Genomic DNA, 27136 nt, shown 5'->3' on the forward strand with positions numbered 1-27136 from the left:
GTTTTTTAAACAATGGAGAGAACTTTAAATGTTGAAAAGCATGGACCGAGATGAGGATATTGTTCTGTTCCTGCTTCATAGGTGAGTAATGAAGGGAGAGCGAGTAAACCCAGACCGAAAGTGCTACAAAACTAACTACAAACTTTGTTGTAAATGAGTATCATGTGGTCATTCAAACAGTGAATAAAAACGTACAGATGAGTTAAACTTCAGGGAAGTACAAACAAAGATGTGGAGCTTCTGAATGCAAAAAAGCAGAGAGAACAGCGTTTCTCCACAATTACAGACGTTCCCTTTAAAAGGAAAGAAACGTAGTGTTGAGCTTCTACAGAGCTTTAATCACAATGCATTTTGTGAATGATCATTTTATTACAATAAAGCCATAGATATCAAACTTTCTGAATCATTTACATTTATTTGAATGTTTCCAACCTGGCAGCAATTCCTAATGCATCCATCATCAATCAAACCTGTTGTGTTTGTGCCCAGTCTGTCTCTCTGAACTATTTCTCTGATGTCTCTCTCTCTCACTTACTGTCTGATCTCTGGAGGGTGCACAGAGGGGGCACGACCCCTCGAGAGACTGCAGCATTACGCAACCTGATCTCAAAAAGAACCTGCTGGAATTACAAACAGGAACAGAGCTTTAGTAGGTATAGATTGTGCTGTGTTCTCCCTGTGTCTGTGTAGGTTTCCTCTGAGACCACTTTCCTCCACAGTCCAAAAAGACATGTTGGTAGATGGCTGTCTAAAGTGTGACTGTGCGAGTGACAGGGTGAGGGTGGGATTCCCTGCAATGGACTGGTGCCCCTGTAAAGTATGGTCCTGCCTTGCGGCCAAAATCCTTAAAAAAACTCTTAAAAATAATGGTGCTACAAAAGGTTCTTTGAGCAACACCATAGAGGAACCGCTTTGGTTCCATTAAGAACCATCCATCCATTATCTGTAACCCTTATCCAGTTCAGTTCGTGGTGGGTCCAGAGCCTACCTGGAATCACTGGGCGCAATGCGGGTATACACCCTGGAGGGGGCGCCAGTCCTTCACAGGGCAACACACACACTCACACTTACGGACACTTTTGAGTCACCAATCCACCTACCAATGTGTGTTTTTGGACTGTGGAAGCACCCAGAGGAAACCCACACAGACACAGGGAGAACACACCACACTCTTCACAGACAGTCACTCGGAGGAAACCCACGCAGACACAGAGAGAACACACCACACTCCGTACAGACAGTCGCCCGGAGGAAACCAACGCAGACACAGGGAGAACACACCACACTCCTCACAGACAGTCACCCGGAGGAAACCCACACCGACACAGGGAGAACACACCACACTCCTCACAGACAGTCACCTGGAGGAAACCCACGCAGACAAGGGGAGAACACACCACACTCCTCACAGACAGTCACCCGGAGGAAACCCACGCAGACACAGGGAGAACACACCACACTCCTCACAGACAGTCACCTGGAGGAAACCCACGCAGACACAGGGAGAACACACCACACTCCTCACAGACAGTCACCCGGAGGAAACCTACACAGACACAGGGAGAACACACCACACTCCTCACAGACAGTCACCCGGAGGAAACCCACGCAGACACAGGGAGAACACACCACACTCCTCAAAGACAGTCACCCGGAGCGGGAATTGAACCCACAACCTCCAGGTCCCTGGAGCTGTGTGACTGTGACACTAACCTGCTGCACCACTGTGCCACCTCCATTAAGAACCATTTTTGCTAAAACGTTTAAATGGGTAAAGAAACTTAAGAAGAAGTGAAGGATCTCTTAAACAAACACGGTTCTTTATGAAACCAAAAGTGGTTCTTCTATGGGCATCACTCAAAAAACCCTGAAATGAATGAATGAAATGCGAAAAAATGAATAATAAAATTAAATTGATAAAATAATGCACAATGTGATAGAGAGGTTTAGGCTTTCACTGAAAAACCAATGTTTAAAATCCGTCTAAATCAGAGGGGTGTGTGTGTGTGTGTGTGTGTGATGCCCTGGCCCACTAAAGAGGTTCTTTCATGTGTGTTAGATGGATAAATAAAAAGAGCAGCTGCTCTGGCACGTCCACTGTCTCTCACTCACTCACACACACACACACACATATCCTTTTATCTTTACTGTCAACACTCTTCCTCGTTTCACCCCTGTGCCAAACACCACGCCATGTTACACCACACACACATTTTTTCCCTCTTCATCACTCCACTCAACACAGACATAAGTATCAAAAGCAAAACACATGAATTTAAATGAAGAGTGTGAAAAACAAAGGAGAAAATATCCTTCTCTGAAAAACTTCCTGGTTACACAAGCGTATCTCTGACCTGAAACAAACAGGACATGCTGAATCCGCTTAATTCAAGTGTGTACATCCTTTTCAAACGAATAAATTACACAGTACTGGGCCACCATCAGAGAACACCCCCCGTTTATGTTCTCTTCAGTCTCAAAGGCCAGTAAGTGCACGTTATTCGGTTTGCAGGTGATAGGTATTCAATGGAGGCTTGTGCCACAAGGATGTCTCCAAAGCTGGACAAACTCTTTCAAATATAAGAAACTGAGTTTCTTAAACTGCAGTTCAAACCTCATCCAAATAAAGAGATAACAGGACTCTCCTAACAACCGTGCAATGTCTCATTAAGTTGAACAGCATCTGCAATCATAGCTATAAAACTTGGCGTTTTGTTTGGTCAGTTGTCTTTAAATGTAACTGAAATGGACAGATTAAAGTGTGTTGATTTAATATGTATTATTTCGGTAAAGATTTGGTTGACCTGGTTCATATAGTAAGCAATGGGTGCACTTTAAAGCGACAGTAAGTATTATTTATGCCTTAAAATTACTGCTTGAAAATGATGTAATTATTTGGTAAAGGGAAAAATATAGGGGTGGCACGGTGGCGCAGCAGGTAGTGTCATAGAGTGTGGTGTGTTCTCGCTGTGTCCGCGTGGGTTTCCTCCGGGTGACTGTCTGTGAGGAGTGTGGTGTGTTCTCCCTGTGTCCGCATGGGTTTCCTCTGGGTGACTGTCTGTGAGGAGTGTGGTGTGTTCTCCCTGTGTCTGTGTGGGTTTCCTCCGGGTGACTGTCTGTGAGGAGTGTGATGTGTTCTCCCTGTGTCTGCATGGGTTTCCTCCGGGTGACTGTCTGTGAGGAGTGTGATGTGTTCTCCCTGTGTCTGCATGGGTTTCCTCCGGGTGACTGTCTGTGAGGAGTGTGGTGTGTTCTCTCTGTGTCCGTGTGGGTTTCCTCTGGGTGACTGTCTGTGAGGAGTGTGGTGTGTTCTCCCTGTGTCTGTGTGGGTTTCCTCCGGGTGACTGTCTGTGAGGAGTGTGGTGTTTTCACTCTGTGTCCGCGTGGGTTTCCTCCGGGTGACTGTCTGTGAGGAGTGTGGTGTGTTCTCCCTGTGTCCGTGTGGGTTTCCTCCGGGTGACTGTCTGTGAGGAGTGTGGTGTGTTCTCCCTGTGTCTGTGTGGGTTTCCTCCGGGTGACTGTCTGTGAGGAGTGTGGTGTGTTCTCTCTGTGTCCGTGTGGGTTTCCTCCGGGTGACTGTCTGTGAGGAGTGTGGTGTGTTCTCCCTGTGTCTGTGTGGGTTTCCTCCGGGTGCTCCACTTTCCTCCCACAGTCCAAAAACAAACGTTGGTAGGTGGATTGGCGACTCAAAAGTGTCCGTAGGTGTGAGTGTGTGAGTGAATGTGTGTGTGTGTCTGTGTTGCCCTGTGAAGGACTGGCGCCCCCTCCAGGGTGTGTTCCCGCCTTGCGCCCAATGATTCCAGGTAGGCTCTGGACCCACCGCGACCCTGAACTGGATAAGCGCTTACAGATAATGAATGAAGGAAAAATATAGTCTCTGTCTTTGCTACTTCAGGTTCAGCACAGCAGAAACTGCACTATGTTATTTTTTAAGGATGATAGGAAACCACACCCCCTTCCTATTCCCTCCTCCTTGACTTCAGAACAATGCTGTAAAAGTGAATTACAGTTTGCGGCTGTAGTGGGAGTCCAGGTGGAAAAATAACGTCTTACCTAAAGTTCCTTTAAAGTAAAGTAGGACACTATTACACATGTCTAAATGTTTATAAACATGTCAGTTGATATGGCATGAAGCAAATTTGGTGCATTATATTCAGTGTAATCTTTTATTGTTTCTATAGAAACTCCATCTGTGTGTTTAATAGAGAAAGCTCCACCATCCACAGTCCAGTAAGACGGCTGTAGGTTAGTTATCAGTTATACAAACTGAAAGGCGTGTCACGTGAGTAAATCACATTATGTAAACAACACAAGCCATGGCAGGCCACATGCGATTCAAACAATTACCCCCAGTGAGCCATCCTCCATGCTTCTGGAAGCATTAAGTTGTGAATCAATGCCAAGGCAGCTGAAATCTAATTGAATTCAATTCAATTATGCCACCCCTGCATTGTGGCTCTGCTGGTGAACCGATCTGTCTGTTTAGCATTAGCATTGCAGGGAGCTTCATTGTGCTGTGTTAACGCATGCTGGGCCAGATTGGCGATGCTACTCTTGTCCCAGCGAATGTCAAACCCATTGTTACCGAGCCACGTTCACGCTCTGACGTTTGTGATGAAGGTTCTTAGTATTCACTGAAAACGACTATGGACTATTGTAGCAAGCCTCAGCTCTCCACAGACACGAAGACAAAAGAAGAAGAAGACACAAAGAGTAGACTTTTTTATGGATTACAGATTTACAACTGGGTAAGTTTATATCCACTTAAAGAAACTGTAAGGAATATTTTTACCCTTAAAATTCTACTTCAGCCTCACTGAGATTTCTACTGACCTATAACAGGGAGAATAGAGCCTCTGTCTGTGCTACTCTGGGCTCAGCACTGCAGAAACTGCACTATGTAACTTTCTGAGGAGGGTAGGAAACAGCCTCCTTCACAGGGCAACACAGACACACACATTCACTCATACACTCACACCTACGGACACTTTTGAGTCACCAATCCACCTACCAACGTGTGTTTTTGGACTGTGGGAGGAAACCGGAGCACCTGGAGGAAACCCACGCAGACACAGAGATAACACACCACACTCCTCACAGACAGTCACCCGGAGGAAACCCACGCGGACACAGGGAGAACACACCACACTCCTCACAGACAGTCACCCAGAGGAAACCCACACAGACACAGGGAGAACACACCACACTCCTCACAGACAGTCACCCAGAGGAAACCCACACAGACACAGGGAGAACACACCACACTCCTCACAGACAGTCACCCAGAGGAAACCCACACAGACACAGGGAGAACACACCACACTCCTCACAGACAGTCACCCGGAGTGGGAATCAACAGCTGTACATTCATTCATTCAATTCATTATCTGTAAGCGCTTATCCAATTTAGGGTCGCGGGGGGTCCAGAGCCTACCTGGAATCATTGGGCGCAAGGCGGGAATACACCCTGGAGGGGGCGCCAGTCCTTCACAGGGCAACACAGACACACACACATTCACTCACACACTCACACCTACGGACACTTTCGAGTCGCCAATCCACCTGCAACGTGTGTTTTTGGACTGTGGGAGGAAACCGGAGCACCCGGAGGAAACCCACGCAGACACGGGGAGAACACACCAACTCCTCACAGACAGTCACCCGGAGGAAACCCACGCAGACACGGGGAGAACACACCACACTCCTCACAGACAGTCACCCGGAGCAGGAATTGAACCCACAACCTCCAGGCCCCTGGAGCTGTGTGACTGCGACACTACCTGCTGCGCCACCGTGCCGCCCGACAGCTGTACAGTGATGTAAAAATTAATTACACTAGGGGAAGCCCTAAGAGCAAAAAAACCAAATCTATCAGTTTAGTACTTTGGGACCTGCTGAGGGTTTTGTAAGGCATACTGTGTACAGTAATAAGAGGACATTAATGGATCTAAACAGAGAGGGGGAAACAGATTCTGTGACTTTACAGCACATCATACCACAGGATAGATTTTAAATCCTAGTTTTAGGATAAAATGTCCCACTAAACCTCATGATGTGTTGTGATACACAAGAGGGAGACTCTCACACAGGTTCAGACCTAAATACAATTATAATGGGCCAATCACAAAACCTCAGAGAGAATAAAATCTTTGTTAAGGTGCCTGTTCAAATACAGAGCTGCTCCAATCATCAGCTTCACTGGCCTCTGATTCCCCGCCAGAGTCTGGTTTATAAAGTTAGTATTTATCAGCTCTGGGCTTGAGGTCAGTAACGAGAGCACAACAGAAAACAACGACGGCTAATTACAGTAATGAAAGTGGCTTGTATTTAACTGTTTGGGAAACAGAGGAGGATCTGAGAGTTAGTGAACGTTAATATTAGCTGTGTTCAGGTCGTAACTGTAAATAGAAGTACTTTACTCACTCATATCAACATTTTTCAGGAGTCATATGTGTGTAGATTAATGTCCAAGACTTGCTTGACTTTGAAAGAAAACATGTTTTTAGATAAAAACGCTTTTGTTTAAGTAGGTGCTAATACTGCTAAGATTACTAACGCCCCCTAACTTCGGCCACCTCCCCTGCTTGTGACAGCCAAACGAGACAGTTGCTACCACATTCAGTGGTTTTGAGAGGTTCACAATGAGATTACGTTTTTGACCCGTGTTGGTATCCGTACTCTACATGTAAGGATTAAAATGGCGGTAGATTTTCCCCTCAGAGAAAAGGAAGCTAACCGCTAAGCTAACTTTTACACTGAGGGAAATATCTGTGGCGAAATGGAAATGTGTTGTGTTCCACATGCAGTTTTGCGCACAAAGAATTACAACACTGTTAGAGACACTTAAATATTGTTTAGATATGTGATTTCTTGCAAGACTGATGTTTAAATACCCTACTAAGGCTTGATCTTACGTTTTATTGTTTTACCCAATGCAATTGGCAAAGAGAAAGAGCGGAATTGCACCATATTTGGAAGTGGCCGGAATTAGGGGACCGCCTGAGTTAGGGGAAAGACTGATATATATTCCACCCCTAGCAGTGCTCTCTGTAGTGTAGTATGTAAAGTTCCATAGTGTGTTGTTTGGAACACAGCCTCACTGTCTACCATTAGCGGCAATAACATCGGCATCAGCACCTTACGTTCAGGTGACGCTGGCACATGCCTATGGCATCAGCATTTAATGCTCGGGTGACAGTGACATCCACATCCTACGTTTACATAAACATCAGGGTAAGAGTCTGTAGGTGAACTGATTTCAAAATAAAAGCCACAAATCTTGAAGATATAAAGACACTGTGGCATTTTAAAAAATAAATGCTCTTAAATTATGACATTTCTATCGATTTTATACTAAATTTATTAAAAAGCAATGGTTCACCAATTTCATGTAAAACTTATAGTACACCATCTGTATGTGTCAATCATGTAACACCAAGGCAGTCTTTTATATCATTTTAAAATAAAGGCCCTATATGTTATTTCATTTCAAATATAGTTAATTATTAAAAGGACAATTTTAAAGAACTATGAAAATCAACACCGCCTACACAGTGAAAAACAACTTTAAATATAGTGTTGTTTAAGGTTTAGTGATCTGCTTATATTTCTTAACTTTATTTTGTTTGTTTTTCTTTTGAGAATAAAAGAGGTTTGTTCCCCCTGGAGGCTATTAATTTATTGTCTCTTAGAAAACCAATACCACAACTTATTCAGGGGTGTCCAATAATAATAAAAAATATTTAGAGGAAATTTGGATTATGTACGGTGATATGTTTTAAGCCTAATTCAGAATGTCATAATGTCTCGGCTGAAATGTCAGTACCTCACATGCAGTGTTGTAAACTGTGCCAATGTGTCACGCCCTGGCCTTGTCTTGTCTGTTGTTTCCACCATTGCTCACATAGCACATGGCTCTTTGTTGTTGTTGTTGTCTCTGCCCTAGTCCTGCCTTTGTTCCTCCTCTTCGGCAGTGTCTCATATGTAATCCTGCCCTCTCGTTATCTGTCCCAGGTGTTCCTTGTCTGTGGTGTGCATTTAAGTTTCCTTAAGTGTAAGTGTGTGCGAGACATTCCACATTTGCTTGTCTTGTCTCTTCCTTGATTAACTTCCCTACATTAGTCTGTCTGTTTCTTCCATATGCATTGTGTGCTTGTTTGGTTTGTTTGTATTTCTCTGCTGTTCCTTGCTTTGTTTGCTCCCTAGTCTGTTTGTCTCGTCTGTTCCTCGTTTCGGTTTGCTTCCACCGTTGTCGTTTTGTCTCGTCTGTTCCTCATTCTCATCCCTTTCAAGTCAGTTTGCCTCTTTCATCTGTTTTCCCTTCAAGCTGGTACCTCTCGTCTGTTTCCCTTTCTGTGCTCTGTTTGGTCTCTAGTCTCTGTCCTGTTTGCTCTGTTTAGGTCTCTGTCCCGTTTGCTCTCTGTTTAGGTCTCTGTCCCGTTTGCTCTCTGTTTAGGTCTCTGTCCCGTTTGCTCTCTGTTTAGGTCTCTGTCCCGTTTGCTCTCTGTTCGGGTCTCTGTCCCGTTTGCTCTCTGTTTAGGTCCCTAGTGCTCTGTCTGTTTCTCGGTCCAGGTTTAGTCAGTATCAGTCTTAGTCTAGGTCTCAGTTTAGTTTCCCGTGTATTGTCTTTCTGTCCACATCCCTCTGTTTTACATTTACATTTACATTTATGCATTTGGCAGACGCTTTTATCCAAAGCGACTTACAAAAGAGGAGCTAACATTCGAACTACAGCACAAATTTTACAAAATACCTTACATTAAGTGCAATATGCCAGAAAGTAATAAGTGCATTAAAGAAAGACATTCAGTGCAAAAGATACTCTCTGAAGAGCTGGGTTTTCAATGATTTCTTGAATGCAGAGAGGGTTTCTGTTGCTCTGATAGTGCTTGGAAGCTCGTTCCACCAGCATGGTACCAGAGATGAGAATAGCCTCAACTGACCTGTGTAGTGGAGTACGGACCAAATATGAATATTGGACAATGAAGGAATAATGAAATGAAAGGTTTTGAATTAAACCTTTCTCACTCTGACCAGGACTTTCGTCTGGTCCCGAAGTCAACATTCCACAGGACTGTTTGAACAACGGGGTGCAAAGCCCCCACACACGCACACTCATAAGCTAAGAGCATCAAAGAACCCTTTAACGTAACATATGGCATCTGGATCCCCTAACCTCTTCAGGAACTCGAGATAACTTTTATGATGCTTTTAGAGAGACAGGAACTTCAAACAAAGAAGAGAGCTTTTACGGCCGCCTATGACAAAGTGGCGCCTCAATATCCCTTATCTTTCACGGGGATCAACAGATGTTCAAACCAAAGTGACCTCGAGTGAACTCCCGTGAATCACCAACCAAAAGCACGGATCAACAGCGACACCGAATGGACACTGGCGAAACTACGCCTCGCTCAGAGTCGCCGGAAAACAATAGCGAAAATAATCGAACTCTGAATTATTTGTATATAAACGAATGTATTAATGTCACTTTCTGTACCCTCAGATGAATGCCTACCTCCTAATGAAATGATGTATAGTGCCGATTGTTTCTATTACAAAGATCAGTTTTGTCTCTGAATGAGAGAAAATGGATTAATGTTTTATTTTTCAGCGTATCATCACGAATTGGACGTGAACAATGTACTCAAGATGGGACCTTATGTAAATGTCTGATATTAATAGTCCAATGTACTCATTGTTATAGGTTGATAACAGGTATAAGAATTTTGATACGAGAAACTCATATTCCTTATGTATGAATCACAGATTCAAACCCCCTCCTCCTACTCTCTCTCTCTCTCTCCCTCACGAGAGTCACGTGAGTCTGGACTCGCGTCCAATCAGAAAGAGGACGCCTCCCATTAGGGCGTGACCGCGCCAGCCTTGAAAAGGCCAAACAGCAAGACAGACAATGAGTTCGAAGTTTGAAGAGTCGCGAGGACTCTACAAAAGTAACGGACCACTGAAAAAGAGAGGACGCCGACGAGAAACCTTGAAAAAAAAAAACGCTGTCTCTTCCACGCCGACAACGAAACAAAGGAACCCTCTCAGAGACTTCAGAAAAGCTTACGAGAGACGTCTCGAAATTAGCTAAGAGTATGAAGTTTAACTAATAAGTCGAGTAATTTGAATATCTTTCTTTTCTTTTAATCTTGTTTATGTTTATTACCTACCTAAGTTTAATCTCACGACTAATCGAAGCAGGGGAACTTATTCGTGGCCAGAATAAGGAAACACTGCCGAGGTACCATAGAGTCTTAGAATAAGTGAGTTTATTGAAGCGGTTTTTCAGTTCTGGAGCTGCAGCAACCAGCGAACTTTCGTCTAAACGTCCATATTTTGGACCCTCCCACTCCGGACCGAAGGCTGAAGAGAGGATCCTGCCGCCTGCGTCATCACACTCCGGGTACGCCCGAGACAACTCAATCAACCAAGAAAGAACTCCAAGCTAACTCAGCCTGGACGCTTCTGCGGTAAGAACCACGAGACTAAGTGAGACGCCTCCATTCCCAGGATTTCAAAGAGCCTCTGCATCCAAATGAGTGGTGAAAAACCGACGAAAAGTAAGCTAAACTTATGCACTTCCAGAGCTGAACACCGAATTAAGTTCTTGATAAATTCTGTATTAATTAAACCTTAGTTAGTAACCTTAGTCACAAGTTAGAAGTGCCTAGCTCACCTTAAGGTCAAAATCAGTTCCCCCTGCCGGACACCGTGAGATTACAAGGTTGTGCTATGTTAACTAAATATCTTCTTTTTATTAATAAAACTCTCATTATTTGAAGTCACAGTGTTTGCAATTTATTCATTAGAATTTCTGAAAATCCTGAAGAACTCATTTAGCATGATTATTATTCATTCTCAAACTAATTATTAATGTTTTAATTGCTTAAACCAATTATAAATCTTAATTAATATCATTAAGTCAAATATCAGAGGTTGGAGGAGTTTGAATAAGGTCAAGGCTATAAAACAAATTATAAAATTATATGTATATGTATCAGGGTGTATGACCAACATCCACTACATATAAAATATATATATTTTATTGGCGCCCACGCGAGGCCAGGAAAAAGGCTTTTTAATGAACAAAACTGTAAAACACTACACTGAATAACGATTGAGATTCAAAGCTTGATGTGGGTAATTTCGTGTTGTGTTTGTTACTGCTGAAAAACTGTTCTGTGATATATACCGGTTAGAAAATAAGCTTGGTTGTTTTTGAAAGAGCGCGGCTCTGCGCCATTTTGCATGCATTAAATTGAGGCCTGGGCACGTCTGAACTGCGCGAAATTCCGCTGTGAGACTTTGCCGTCGGATTCGACCTCCCGCCGCGAAATCCCGGCGAAGAGAGACCACCGAACCGAATACCCCCGTTCGTTTTAAACTGGGTCGCTACCAGCGTTAATAACGAGATCGCGCGCTAGGCGATTGGGAGGTTATTAAACAGCCGAAAATACGGCTTGTATGAAGAGCGGTCTGCTCTTGTCAGCTGTTCCTGTTAAACTGAACTCGTATTCAGAGAGGAGCGAACCCCTTTGAAGGGGCGGAGCTGAAACTAAGGAGGGAAATTCAAAACGCCCCCAAAACAGAGGAAGACAAATTCCCTCTTGTGGTATAAGTGCGTAATTGCAGGGAAAAATACTTCATAACTAGCGTCTATTGAAGCGTGTCCTCCCTTGCTCCTCCTTGTGGTCAAGTGGTGCTACCCTTGACGTTTGATTCCCGTACACCCTCTAGTGGTTGGGAGGTTGTCCGCCGAGACAACATAAGTGTTTAGCAGCCCTCTGGTGTTTAAAAGTTGTCATTACAGATGAAATTCTTTTAAAATACCTTAGTGTAAAATCTCTGTTCCCCTTTTAAAATTTTAATTTTTATTTTTTTGATAGAGTATCTGAGCGTTTAAAATCTTTATTCCATTTTAGATTTTAATCTGATAACACCCTCTAGTGTTGAAACTTCCCGCTACAGTGGAAATTCCCATTTGTGTTAGTGTATCTGCTGGTACCGTGTCTATTGGGACTCTCACCAGCGCCGACTGGTGTCCATTGCTGCTATTGCATTGTAACTTGCTTGTCGCCCTCTGGTGTCCTAGTCTGGTATTACAATTTAAGTTCAACTTAAATACTGAAGCTCGCTGTTACCATTCAGACTTACCTTCAGTACCCTCTGGTGGAGAAAACTTGCTATCGCAATTGAAATTGTCGACCAGTTCACACTGATAAGACCTGGTATCACAGCTCTAGTGGCTGTCTCTAAACTCTGCACATCTGAATAATTACAAGTAAAGGCTTGGAAGCATAATAAGTTGATACAACTACAGCAGACAGTGTGCAGTAATTAGAGATTGACACTTTAACTTGATACCAGATCACAAACGCAGTTAAAAGAGAGAGTCTTTTAATCTCGCTATTCTTAATAATTCTTTAATTCGGAAAATTCTTTTACTTTCATAATTCCTTAATTGGAAATTATATCTAATAATAAAACTCACTTAATATTAAAATTCCTTCATCCAAATTTTTCGACAATTCTTTAATTCAAAATTTTTAATAATTTTAATTATTGAAAAAATTTTTTTTCTCTTTCTCTCTTCTTTTATTCACTCGCGCATAGCAACTTTCACTCCACCCTCTCCTACTAACAGACTTCCCTTAGAGATTCACAAGTGAACTCTAACACCATACATACTGGCAGTTACTCTTAGAGCACTCGGTACCAGTGAATTTAGTTCAGATTTAGTTAGAGAAGGGATTAACGGAATTAATCCTAACTAAATAGAAGTAAGTTACACCTCGCAGTTAAAACACAGCTAACATGGCAGAAGGGACTTTTTCTTCGGAAGTATATGTAGAAGGTTTGTGGGATGAGGCATTCTCTGTTCTGACCAGCATCACCAGTGATGTGATGCCTGGACTCGCAGAAACTGTGCAGAAAACCTCACAGGCCCATCGTGACCACATGGTGGCTAAGTGGGTAGAGAACCACTTAACCGACATCCTCAAGGGCAAGCCCCTAACTGAGGCATTAGGTCAGATAGCCCTCCTCGCTGTAGTACAGCTAAGAGCCAGCGAACGTGAGCTTGAGGTATCAAGGCGACAGCAGGCAAAGGTAGAGGCAGAGCTAAGTCGACTTCAAAGCGAAATAGCTGAAGGGAACACGCTGCCCCAGGTCACACCCGATGTGCCACCTAGTGCCGCTACAGAAAGACAAGGCCAGCAGGAAGATAGTGAGGATCAGGAACCAGACTCAGGGACCGTAACCTTTAGAGCTGCTGCAGCACCTCCTCTGGTATCAACGGGTATTTCCCCTTCCCTTGTGTCTCCTGTCAGTCGTCCCTTACAACGCCCTGCTAGACCCAGAGCACTGCAACCCAGTGTCTGGTCCCCTCAACCTTTACCCTCTCATGGTCCCTCATACAAGGACCTAGATAAAATCGCGCGTAATATAACCCGCTTTGATCCCAAACCTGACGGTTCTAATGATATCTTTTCCTACCTAAAAGATATTGACTTCTACCTCCAAAGGTTCCCCGGGATCACCATAGATGACAGACTATATGTGATTAAACTGACCTCCAACCGAGACGTCAGTAACTTCATTGAACGTCAGCCAGACTATGTAAAAGCGCGATATGATGTGCTGTGCCAAGCATTGGAGGAAGAATTCTCCAATCACCTGTCACAGACCGGACTGGCCGCTGCTTTGAACATAAAACAGCAACGCCAGGAATCCCCTCAGCAATATTATAATCGACTCAGACAGGCGTACTTCGGACCTAGAAATGACTCCGGAATGGAGGAAGAGTTAAATTTCAAATCACTATTTATCCAAAACCTCCATCCCCACACCAGTCACCAGTTGGGAGTCTCAGCTTGCCCTCGCACCCTGTCTAGCAGGCAGCTGCGTGATTTAGCACTCAGAGGTTTCCTAAAATCCCAACAAATTCCCAACAGGCGGTCCGAAACACCCCAAGTCTTCAATGTCGACTCCAGCTCCCCACATTTAGAGTTAGAAGGTGCCACCCAGGCCGATCCACCAAGATCCGCCCTGAACCCTTCCTCCACTCCGTGGACCGATGAGGGCCCGAAACCTCATCCGCCCTCACACCAATACAAGCGCTACCCTCCTCGCAGGCCAGACAGAAATCACGACAAAGATTTCTGGAACCCTCGGGACAGGGCTGGGTATGGTCGTGACTATTACCCTGTAGAAAACCGCGGTGCGGGCCGTGGAAAACCATCACATCCCCATAAGGGATATGAGCGAACAGCTCCGAAACAGCTTTCTAATTCCTATAGAGAAAAGAAAGAAAAATACTGGTATCAAAATAAAGAAAATCACGCTAAAGACAAGCTTAAAGACAAGGAACTCAGCTCTAAGGAGTTAGAGGACATCCGCCGAATGCTTGTAATGATTTGCAAAGAGAAAAAGAAAAAACCTGACGTTCTTTCTATCACCTCTTCGCGGTCTAACCCAAAGCCATCCTCTAACACCCCAGAAATGTTAGAAAGTTATGTAGGAGAAGTGACAAGCGAAGCTCCGTCTTCTAGCGCACCGTGCAATCTCCTCGTGACCCAAACAAACACTGAAAACCCGATGATACAGGGGGGTGACTCGCAACCACCCTCCAGTGCTGTTTTAGTTGTTCAGTTAGACGGTAAAGAAGGTTTAACGCCAAATGACCCTTCAGTCATTGAAGGCGACACACCCGTCCGACAATTCATGGGACACCTAACGGAAAAAGGGGTTGCACGCAAATTCTACTTGTCCACCATTGTGGAGAGAAGGCTAGTACATGAGGCCCTGTTGGACACTGCATCAGATGTCACGCTCATGTCTTCCGCCTTATTCCACCAGGTTCGAGCCATTGCGCGGCGTGAAAATCGCGAGATACAGCTCCAAAACTGTTCTCTTAAAATTCAGCCGTATTCACATGCAGGCCTCACTATCCAGTCTATGGCACTAATACACTTAGCCATTGGACCAATGACCTTAGTGCATCCAGTCCATGTGTCTCCTCTCGAAACAATTCCCTTCCTCATCGGCAAAGATCTCCTTAATCGCTTCGAACCACTGATTGACTTCAAAAGGTCAAAGATCTGGGCACAAGTGCGTGAGCCTTTACCCATCTGCACCCCACACCACCGGGAAGCTCAGTGTTGCCGTCTCGAAATCCGGCCTGAATCAATAGGAGATCCACCAAGTCAGATCCCTCACTTCGAGGAAGAGGAAACTGAGCCCATGGCAGCCACACCAGAGACAGCAGTCTCTCCCTGGCCCCCTAGTGCCATGTTAGAACAACGGAACACATTCCTGTGCACTTTCACACAGCCGTCCACAACAGACGCTCCAGGCCTTCCCATCGTGAATGGTCTCACAATGCAGGACTATCGTGTAGACAATGCAGTTCTGGCTCTATGGGCCGACCAGTCCGCCATAAGCCAAACCCTCTTTAACACTCTGCGCCTCACTCAACCAAATATTCCTTTGGTGAGCAGTCCTTGTCGCTTTCCTCTTAACCTGACATCAAAAGCAATGTCACCCACTGATGGAATTTGCGCTTTAACCGTCCAGTGGAACAAAAGGGTAATCACCCATTATTTCTTAGTCGTCCCTAACTTGCCGCACGACGTTTACATTGGAAGTGACTTCTTGGTGCGCCTCGACGTCCACGTAGACACCCTCAATAGTGTACTGTGGTCTTTGACTGATGTTTCAACGGAAACCTGGTCCTCCGATCTCAGCAACCTAGGCTCAGGACAAACTATTCCCGAGGTATGTCAGGTCACTAACCAAGGTTCACTTGTGGTACCTGCGAACGCAGCAAATGTACCCATCCGCTTAGTCATGCGACCTGGCCAACACTTAAGCCACGCGCATGCACTTTTCCAACCGTCACCTCAGTTCTTCGAACTAGGCCTCACCCTCGAAGCCACACCTTTGGTGGAGACGCGAGCAAGATCCACCTATCTATTCGTACGGAACGAAACCACTCAACCCTTGACGATCCCTCACTCATCCCCTCTGGGTTGGTTAGTCAGTACGAAATTCCATGACTTCGAGTTGCGAATTCCGATCATAGGGCCAATGCCTGAATCCCTGCTTCTTGACCAGGCAGAATCAAAGGTGTTCTACACTCATCCGACACGAGCTGTTGCCCTCTTCTCAGCTCTGGACATGAGTAACGACGCCATTTGCAGGATAGATCTCGCTGACGACCGTCAAATGACGATCACGGTCCTTTCCATAGATTCATCCCCGGAATCCTCCCGGGAACCATCTCTTCTTCCCGAAGCGGGAGAAAACACTTCAAATCCGCGTACTTCGAAAGAACTATCTGACTCCGAATTTCGTATCCAAGTCGAACAAGTTCTAAAGGAGGCCGACGCCCTCCAAAGCAAAGAAGAACGTGAGAAACTCTGTGAAGTGCTCCTTAAATATCAAAAATCTTTTTCCAAAGATTCAACGGACTGTGGTCTCACTGACATTCATTCAGTACGCATTCCCACTCGTCCAGGAGCACCACCCACGTTTGTCCGCCAATACAAAATTCCGTTGGCATCCTATGAACCGGTACAAGAAATCATTGATGACTTGCTGGAAAAGGGCATAATTCGACCCTGTAACAGCACGTATTCGGCACCATTATGGCCCGTCATAAAACCAAATGGTAAATGGCGCTTAACCATCGACTATCGGAAACTAAATCAACAGGTTCCCTTGTCTCGATGGCCGATGACACAATTGGAGCAAGAGCTTCCCTCGGTCCGAAACGCTAAATACTTTTCCACCATCGATGTAGCCTCTGGCTTCTGGACCATCCCGGTGCAAGCAGAAGACCAACACAAGCTCGCTTTCACTTTCACAAACCGACAGTACACATTCACTAGGTGCCCTTTTGGATATGCCAACTCACCCGCGGAGTTTAATATTTTCTTAAACAAAGCATGCCCTGATGCCCGCGAGCGAGGCACCCTCATATATGTGGACGACATACTCATGCGTAACCACTCCCTACAGGCACACATTGACGAGATTGATCATGTTCTTGACCAGCTTACAACAGCAGGTGCGAAAATATCACTCTCCAAATGTCAGTGGTGCAGAACAAAAGTGAATTACGTCGGTCTGCTCGTAAGCACTGATGGTGTTGAACCACAAGTGAGTCGAGTGCAAGGGGTAACAAACCTCGCAGCACCCACCAACCTTAAGGAACTCCGCAGTTTCTTAGGAGTATGCAACTACTCACGACAATTCATAGAGAACTATGCGGACCTAGCTCGTCCACTTTATGACCTCCTGAAAAAGGACACTCCGTTCACCTGGGGCGAAGCCCAGGAACACGCCATGCAGGCACTAAAATCGAAACTGTGCACGGCCCCATGCCTTGCCTATCCTGACAGTAGCAAAGAATTCTACCTAGAAGTAGGGTTCTCGAACCACTGTCTCAGCTCCGGTCTGTATCAATTACACGATAGAGACAAACGTGTCATAGCCTATGCTAGTAAAACTATGCTGGCTGCCGAAAACAAATACAGTGACTGCGAAAAAGCACTACTAGCAACAGTGTGGGCAGTCAAACATTTCTCCAACTACCTAGGTGGTCAGAAGGTGATTGTTGAAACTCATCATCAACCAGTCACTTTCCTAAACAGCCAACGAATTCGAGAGGGTGTAGTAACTAACGCTCGAGTAGCATCATGGCTAATGGCTCTCCAAAGCTTTGACTTAGAGGTGCGTTACGCGCAAAACTACAAGAGCCCCCTAGGCACAGGCCTTGCTTCCTGCAGGCGATGCGAAGGAAACATTCCTTCCCAAGTGCCACAAACTCCAGAAACCCTCTTACCCACCGTGGCTAACCACCACTATTTCGATCCTAACACATGCAAAGACCTTGTCACTGCGTATGTAGATGGTTGTTCGTTCCGCCGAGAACACACCCTGATGGCAGGGGTGGGTATTATCGGAATAAACGGATGGCCTCACGAACCCCTAAGTTTCAAATTGGGTGCTCAGTCCTCCCAATATGCTGAAATAGCAGGAATTCTTATCACAATCCAGTCTGCAGTCCAGAAAAGCATAAAAACGTTGGTGATCTGCACAGACTCCAACTACGCGCGCCTAAGCTTCACATGCCACTTGAGACTGTGGAAAACCAACAACTACACCACGTCAAACAAAAAGCCAGTTAAACACAAAGAGCTTTTCGCGGCATGCGAACACTTGGTAGACACACATGACCTGCAGATCTACTGGAAGAAAGTGAAGGGTCACTCCCGAGTCCCGGGAGATGACAAAGAATTCAATGATCAAGCAGATAACTTAGCCAAGCAAGGGGCCCGCGAAGGCACATCGTGGACATTCGATCCCTCCCTTTTTCCAAACCCACCCGACATCGAAGTCCTAGCTGTCACACGGTCTCGAACTGTAACAAAGGCGTCGCCCGACAATGCCAAAACTACCATTGTCTCTATTAACCCAGCTTTTTCGGACGCTGACTTAGTTACTCTCCAAGCTCGAGACCCATCCATTTCTAAAATGCTTAGCCATGTCTCTGACCCATCTACTAATCCCATCGCAGCACAAGACCTTGACACCATACCAGGCCTTAAAGACCTATACGGCGCCAAAGCGTCCCTCCAAGTCGTCAAAGGCTTGCTAGTTCATGCCACTGACTCGCACACTTCACCTACGTTCGTGGTTCCTCAGTGCCACAGGGGGGTGATGCTGATGCACGCCCATGACTCCCCATCTGCGGGACACAAAGGGGTCAAAGCAACACACCATGCGCTCAGGCAGGTGGCATATTGGCCCCACATGGTAAAAGATGTGGCTGACTACATTAAAGGCTGTCTGGTATGTTGCCAATTTCAACCCTCGAATCCTCTTCATAGAGCTCCTCTGCAAAAGAAAGGAGTATCCTTCCCTTGGTCAAACCTCCAGATAGACTGGGTTGGACCACTCACTCGAACAGTAAGAGGTAACAAGTACTTCCTCACAGTCACGTGTGCATTCACTAAATGGGTAGAATGCCTCCCCGCACCGAATGACACAGCGCTAACCACTGCATACTTACTGATGAACCATGTCTTCTCACGGTTTGGCCTACCCAGCCGTGTCGACTCTGACAGAGGGACACATTTCACAGCTGAGGTCATGCAGCAGCTCTGGCAACTCTTAGGAGTAAAAGCCAGCCTTCACATTAGCTACCATCCTCAAAGCTCAGGTCAGGTAGAGCGAGCCAACCGAACTGTTGTTAGCATACTGAAAAAGTACGTAGCAGCAAACCAACGAGACTGGGATGTCAAACTCCCCCTCGTACTGATGGCCATACGGGCGACCCCACACGACGCGGTCGGGGTCTCACCCTTTGAGTTGATGACAGGGAGACAAATGACTCTGCCTCTACATCTGTTATATCAGCCAGGTGAAGCTAGCATAGCCGTAGCCTACACCACTCATCAGTATATGGAGGACCTGCAGAAACACCTCAAAGCTACTTTCGCCTTTGCCCAGCAGAAACTGGAAAGAAGTGCAGAAGGTCGCAAAGCGTACTATGATCACAAAGCATCCCACGATGAACTCCAAATAGGGGACAAAGTATGGTACTACATCTTTGTCCAACCTGTTGGAAGGTCGCGAAAAACAGGGGGGAATTTGGCCCGCAAATTCCTACCCCGATGGTCCGGTCCCTATAAGATAACAGACAAACTGTCCCCCGTTGTTTACAGGATCAAAATAAACAAAGCTCGGGGCAGTACCGAATTCAAATGGGTCCACCGCAACCAAATCCGACCACACACAACCCCCATGGGACTTGTAGGGGATACTAACGCTTGTGTTAGATCATAAACGGCAGAACCAAAGGCAGGAAGGGTGTTAGTTAACAAACAACTATAACCTTCTACTCACACCTTAGTTCTCCTATCCCTTTTCCCTTTTTCTCTCACTCTTTAACAGGCAACGAGCTTCTAACCAGACTGAGGACACTCAGGGTGCAAGACCCTAGTCCCTCATCGTCAATTATTGTAGAGTGCTTACCCTAGGAAATTTTTATCAAAAAGGGGGGTATCGTGAAAATTTCTTATAATTTATCTAAACGACTCGCCGTAAATACCCTAAATCTAACCATGAGCATCTCTTCCGGTAGGATGGCCCCGCTGCTCATTCTCCTGATCGTCGGCTCCCTAGGAACCGCCGTGCTCCCTGAAGTGATTGAACCAGGTCCTGACTCAGGAATAATACTGAAAGACCAGCCGGGACTGCTAATCACTAATTGCCGCCTCCATACCCAGAGAGTATTTGTACGGTTGAATCCCGCCGAAGCGTGTAGCAAAAACCTACCGATATTCACGCTGCAGACTGGCCGGAATGGAGTTAGATGGACTGAGGAAGCTATCAGCCATGCTGAAGCCGACGTAACTCACATGCTCCGCCAGCTACAAAAGTTTACCGTAACGCAATCAGAACTAAATGGTTTTAATAAACGACCTAAACGCTTCATAGGCGGATTACTAATGGCAGCTGCAACTGTGGGATCACTACTGAGTCTCGGAACGTCCGCCGTCAATGCCGTCAATGTAGCCACTGTTAAACGTCAAGTAGGGGAATTGCAAGCGGAAATTCCGAACATTAAAACCCAATTAGACAAACAGCAGCAGCACCTGCAAACCATTGGGCAAACCCTACGTGGCACCGTCGTAGTGCTCAACGCTCACAGTGTCGCTTTGAACAAAACGCTCCAGACGGTTAACTCCATGCTTTCAGTAGTACAACTTGACCTTGCCCACATCCAGCTTGTGAATATGTTATTGTCTGATATGCTACAAGAAATCAGCTCCTCTGTAGATAGCCTAGCCATGGGGAGAATCCCTCCCTACCTGGTGCCCCTATCCTTAGTACAGGAGATTTTATCCACAGCAACTCGAGAAGTAGTTACTGATCTCCAGGCCCACCTAGCCTATACCTTAGGTAGCGCCATCCCAATTTATGTTAATCCTCAAGACCGAGAATTAGCATTCATTATTAACCTTCCCATAATGGCGCCTGAAAACATATACCGTTTGAAAGATGTTGTCAACGTTGGTTTCTGGCAAGATTCTGCCTACGTTCGTGTGAAAACAACATCTCTTGTAACATACCAAGACGATAACCCTGACCTATATCTGGTACCCAATTTGCTTATGTGCACACTCACTAAAGACATTCACTACTTGTGCCCTAGCAAACCTTTCATTCGTGACAGCGCAAATGGGATCTGTGGCCTTAAGCCTATGATGAGTAATACTCAATGCCCGGTAGTCGTCACGCCCCGACGTTTGGTAACCAGTACTCAAGCTGAAATTGTTGGAAATCGTTGGTTGGTTAACACCCCCTTTAGAGAGGCCCTACTAACCTATGATCAACATGACACCTCAGAAAGGGTACTCCTTCCTAGCCAAACCTTCTGGGTAGACGTCCCCGTAAACGCAATCTTACATGTAGGAGACCTGGCCCTGTATCACCTAAACCCTGACCAATATGAGAGCGACGTAGAAATCTCAGAGTTCTTCTCCAAACACACCATCGAGCTAGATACTAAAACCCTAACTCGCCTAGAATATGAGGGAACCCAAGTCATTGACCTAACCCCCATAGATAACACTCTTAGAGAACTATCGTCTCAACCCCTATGGCCAGTTCAGCCTGTCACCTATGCATGGTCCACCCCGGACACCTTACTAGTTACCCTGGTAGGATTAGGATATCTTTTGACCTTTGGTATAGCTTGGTTCTATTTCAAACGCACTCGAGCCCTCCAGAGCAGGTTAGAAACTTGGTCTAATAAAATGGTCAAATTCGTTAGACATAAGAGAGCCCAGAGAGGTGAACCCCCAAGTTTTAGATATGAAGCCGAAGGCCATGTCGAAGAATCAGCTCTCGAGGTTGCGTTTGAACAAGACCTGCCCCTAAATAATTAGGATCCCTTCAGCCTGCAAACATACACATTCCATATGCACCCATACACTAATAGGAATACATCAGCTCTGGAAATGTGTTTGAATATGCTTGCTGATCTCACCTTCCTCCACAGCAAAGTTTCTTCTCAGCTCCATGCTCCCTGCAGAACCATAAAGCTGAAAAGAAAGGGGGGAATGTAGTGGAGTACGGACCAAATATGAATATTGGACAATGAAGGAATAATGAAATGAAAGGTTTTGAATTAAACCTTTCTCACTCTGACCAGGACTTTCGTCTGGTCCCGAAGTCAACATTCCACAGGACTGTTTGAACAACGGGGTGCAAAGCCCCCACACACGCACACTCATAAGCTAAGAGCATCAAAGAACCCTTTAACGTAACATATGGCATCTGGATCCCCTAACCTCTTCAGGAACTCGAGATAACTTTTATGATGCTTTTAGAGAGACAGGAACTTCAAACAAAGAAGAGAGCTTTTACGGCCGCCTATGACAAAGTGGCGCCTCAATATCCCTTATCTTTCACGGGGATCAACAGATGTTCAAACCAAAGTGACCTCGAGTGAACTCCCGTGAATCACCAACCAAAAGCACGGATCAACAGCGACACCGAATGGACACTGGCGAAACTACGCCTCGCTCAGAGTCGCCGGAAAACAATAGCGAAAATAATCGAACTCTGAATTATTTGTATATAAACGAATGTATTAATGTCACTTTCTGTACCCTCAGATGAATGCCTACCTCCTAATGAAATGATGTATAGTGCCGATTGTTTCTATTACAAAGATCAGTTTTGTCTCTGAATGAGAGAAAATGGATTAATGTTTTATTTTTCAGCGTATCATCACGAATTGGACGTGAACAATGTACTCAAGATGGGACCTTATGTAAATGTCTGATATTAATAGTCCAATGTACTCATTGTTATAGGTTGATAACAGGTATAAGAATTTTGATACGAGAAACTCATATTCCTTATGTATGAATCACAGATTCAAACCCCCTCCTCCTACTCTCTCTCTCTCTCTCCCTCACGAGAGTCACGTGAGTCTGGACTCGCGTCCAATCAGAAAGAGGACGCCTCCCATTAGGGCGTGACCGCGCCAGCCTTGAAAAGGCCAAACAGCAAGACAGACAATGAGTTCGAAGTTTGAAGAGTCGCGAGGACTCTACAAAAGTAACGGACCACTGAAAAAGAGAGGACGCCGACGAGAAACCTTGAAAAAAAAAAACGCTGTCTCTTCCACGCCGACAACGAAACAAAGGAACCCTCTCAGAGACTTCAGAAAAGCTTACGAGAGACGTCTCGAAATTAGCTAAGAGTATGAAGTTTAACTAATAAGTCGAGTAATTTGAATATCTTTCTTTTCTTTTAATCTTGTTTATGTTTATTACCTACCTAAGTTTAATCTCACGACTAATCGAAGCAGGGGAACTTATTCGTGGCCAGAATAAGGAAACACTGCCGAGGTACCATAGAGTCTTAGAATAAGTGAGTTTATTGAAGCGGTTTTTCAGTTCTGGAGCTGCAGCAACCAGCGAACTTTCGTCTAAACGTCCATATTTTGGACCCTCCCACTCCGGACCGAAGGCCGAAGAGAGGATCCTGCCGCCTGCGTCATCACACTCCGGGTACGCCCGAGACAACTCAATCAACCAAGAAAGAACTCCAAGCTAACTCAGCCTGGACGCTTCTGCGGTAAGAACCGCGAGACTAAGTGAGACGCCTCCATTCCCAGGATTTCAAAGAGCCTCTGCATCCAAATGAGTGGTGAAAAACCGACGAAAAGTAAGCTAAACTTATGCACTTCCAGAGCTGAACACCGAATTAAGTTCTTGATAAATACTGTATTAATTAAACCTTAGTTAGTAACCTTAGTCACAAGTTAGAAGTGCCTAGCTCACCTTAAGGTCAAAATCAGTTCCCCCTGCCGGACACCGTGAGATTACAAGGTTGTGCTATGTTAACTAAATATCTTCTTTTTATTAATAAAACTCTCATTATTTGAAGTCACAGTGTTTGCAATTTATTCATTAGAATTTCTGAAAATCCTGAAGAACTCATTTAGCATGATTATTATTCATTCTCAAACTAATTATTAATGTTTTAATTGCTTAAACCAATTATAAATCTTAATTAATATCATTAAGTCAAATATCAGAGGTTGGAGGAGTTTGAATAAGGTCAAGGCTATAAAACAAATTATAAAATTATATGTATATGTATCAGGGTGTATGACCAACATCCACTACACCTGTACGGAGGGTTGGTCGTGTTAGTAGGCGCTCCTTTGAGGAACGGAGAGGGCGGGCGCTAACGTATGGTTTTAAGAGTTTTGTTATCTCTTGTCATTCTAAAAGTTTGTGTTATTGCGTTTGTGACCACAATGTGATGTACCACCTACATTACCAGTAAATACTGGCATCTATAAATGGATTTTTGGTTCTCTGCTTTTTGTGCTGACACTGACATTTATCGTGATGTTAGCATGGGAACAGCTTGTAGTTCAGTGGTCCCTGAACAGAGGCTCTATTCTCCCTAATGCAGGTCAGTAAAGTATCACAATGGTTGTGAAGATGTGATTATTATTTTTTTCTCTTTTGTTTATTTCTCACATTTGACCTCTCTGGACTTTCCGCTCTGTGGAGCTGTGGTTAGTGGACCTTCAAATGAATACAGATACACTCCTGTACAGAGGAAACTGAAGAAGACTGGATTATAAAAGAGGCTTTTGAATGATAAGCCAGTTTCTATCATCTACGTACCACCATCTTGTTGAGGGAGACCCAGCAGTCAGAAGGGAAATCCTGCAGCATGGGCACCAGGAACTGCAGACAGCCGTCCCAGTGACACAGCAGCAGCATCATAGCGATAAGGTTAAAGATCCGCATCACAGCACTCGCCAGGTCATACGTCATGTGGAAAATCTGCAAAAACACAATGCAGCACTCAGCGAAAGTACTTCCTTTACCAGTGTGTACGTCATTTTGTTGGTGAAACCTATTTCCAGAACTGGTTTTTAAGGAATGTATTAAAAATTACAGAGAAAATGTGACCTCGAAGACCATTAACACAGTCACAGTGCAGATTCAAAACCTTCCAAGAACAGATACTCATTTATGTCTCATTTCCAGAAACAAAGAACACTGAAATAAACAGAAAGCATCCTCCCGCATGTATCGACTGTTAAATCCACAGTACTGTGCAATACTCAGACACTACTCTTCACTTATTAAACCTCCACTTCAAACAGCCATTTAGAACAAGTCTATTTTCAGGGATGTATTTTTTGGGAATAAAGGTTAAAACTATTAGAGAAAACCAAAGTTTCCAAAACTGTTCAATAAAACATTCAGAGCGACACACACTCACACTTAGGGACACTTTTGAGTTGTAAATCCACCTACCAACGTGTGTTTCTGGACTGTGGGAGGAAAACCACACGGACACAGGGAGAACACACCAAACTCTTCAGACAGTCACCGTGCCAGCAGCAGGTAGTGTCTCTGTCACACAGCTCCAGTGTCCTGGGGCTGGGTTGTGGGTTCAATCCCTGCCCTGGGTGACTGTCTGTGAGGAGTGTGGTGTGTTCTGCTTGGGTTTCCTCCGGGTGACTGTCTGTGAGGAGTGTGGTGTGTTCTCCCTGTGTCCGCGTGGGTTTCCTCCGGGTGACTGTCTGTGAGGAGTGTGGTGTGTTCTCCCTGTGTCTGCTTGGGTTTCCTCCAGGTGACTGTCTGTGAGGAGTGTGGTGTGTTCTCCCTGTGTCTGCGTGTGTTTCCTCCGGGTGACTGTCTGTGAGGAGTGTGGTGTGGTCACCCTGTGTCTGCGTGGGTTTCCTCCAGGAGCTATGATTTCCTCCTATGGTCCAAAAACACATGTTGGTAAGTGGAACTCAAGTGTCCGTAGGTGTGAGTGAATGTGAGCGTGTGTGTCACCTTATGAAGGACTGCCGCCCCCTCCAGGGTGTGTTCCTGCCTTGCGCCCACTGATTCCGAGTACGCTCCGGACCCACCGTGACCCTGAACTGGATAAACGCTTACAGACATGGAATGAATGAATGGCTGAAATTAATTAATGGTTGAACCTGAAAACTATCAGCATCAGCTTTCATCTGTTGAATGTGTTAGAACCAACTTTGTATGTATGGAAAAAAAAATCCCTGCGTGGTTCTGAATGCAAGTCTCCGAAACTGAATGGAAGCTCATTAAAGGCAAAGTCTAAATTTACACTGTACAGATCCATTTTTGTTCACTGAGGGTGTGCACAGTGTAAAAGTCCCTGTGTAAAATTAGCTTTAAAAAAACTGTGGTCTTTAAATCTGGTTGGGTTCCTTAAAGTTACACGAAATTCTATTTTCCAGATGAAAACACTGAATATTTGTAAGATTTCATGAAGTGATGTATAAAACTGACTTAAAGATTTAGAGTCGATACAAATCGTAGTTATTTTTCCGAATTAAAGACACTGAGACATATTTATGAGGGCACCACCAGGGGAACAGTGAAAGATACCACCACAGTGAGAGTCTGTTTTCTTGTGGCTTAATTTGAAATGTTGAGTCTAGATTTAATGACACTGTCCTCCCACAAGCGCGGTAGATTTTCAAAGATCCCGTCTTTTCAAAGAAGAGAAGTTTATTTAAACCGTCTCTGTCTCTGTCAAAGATAAAATATTCATTAGTTCCTTTGCTGTACCTCGGCACATTTTCCTGATCATAAACCTCCTCCTCCTCGCTGCTTCTCTGCTGTTTGCACAACAGAGCTCCTGTGAGTTCAAGCAATGGAAACACGAGTGTGCTGCACCAGACGAGTGGCTAATCAAGCCTCAGGCGATCCTAGTGAAGTTTACCCAGAGGGCCCTGCGCTCCTCTCTCCTGACTGCGCTTTCCATGACAAAGCTTTTTCCTCTCCTGTGTATTACACTGCACATCAAGAACCTAGAGGAGCCAGGAAAAGACCAGCAAAACACCACTGTGTAACGCAACACTTAGCCACTTAAGAAAAAGTATATACACCAGCGGCGATTGCTCTAAGACTGCAATGGAAGCTCAGCTTCCCCTAAAATGTAAACAAATAAGTGATCAAATATATACTGTTGTGTGTACGTGTCATTGAGTAAATATGCACTACAACGCGATTAACTTTTGTTCAGAATCAGCTTCTTATCACTG

At 45.0% G+C, this 27136-nt stretch overlaps 1 protein-coding gene across 1 annotated transcript in view; it reads right to left on the bottom strand.

Moving 5' to 3' along the window:
- The window catches only part of LOC136678557 (potassium/sodium hyperpolarization-activated cyclic nucleotide-gated channel 2-like), a 97257-nt gene that overhangs the window by 47664 nt on the left and 22457 nt on the right, over window positions 1-27136 (bottom strand). The window contains exon 3 of the mRNA XM_066656601.1: window positions 24732-24893. Coding sequence (XP_066512698.1) covers window positions 24732-24893 — 162 coding nt within the window. The remainder of the gene's footprint in view (window positions 1-24731; window positions 24894-27136) is intronic.

The sequence above is a fragment of the Hoplias malabaricus genome, chromosome Y (assembly GCF_029633855.1).
Source record: "Hoplias malabaricus isolate fHopMal1 chromosome Y, fHopMal1.hap1, whole genome shotgun sequence".
In the NCBI taxonomy this organism is placed as follows: domain Eukaryota; kingdom Metazoa; phylum Chordata; class Actinopteri; order Characiformes; family Erythrinidae; genus Hoplias; species Hoplias malabaricus.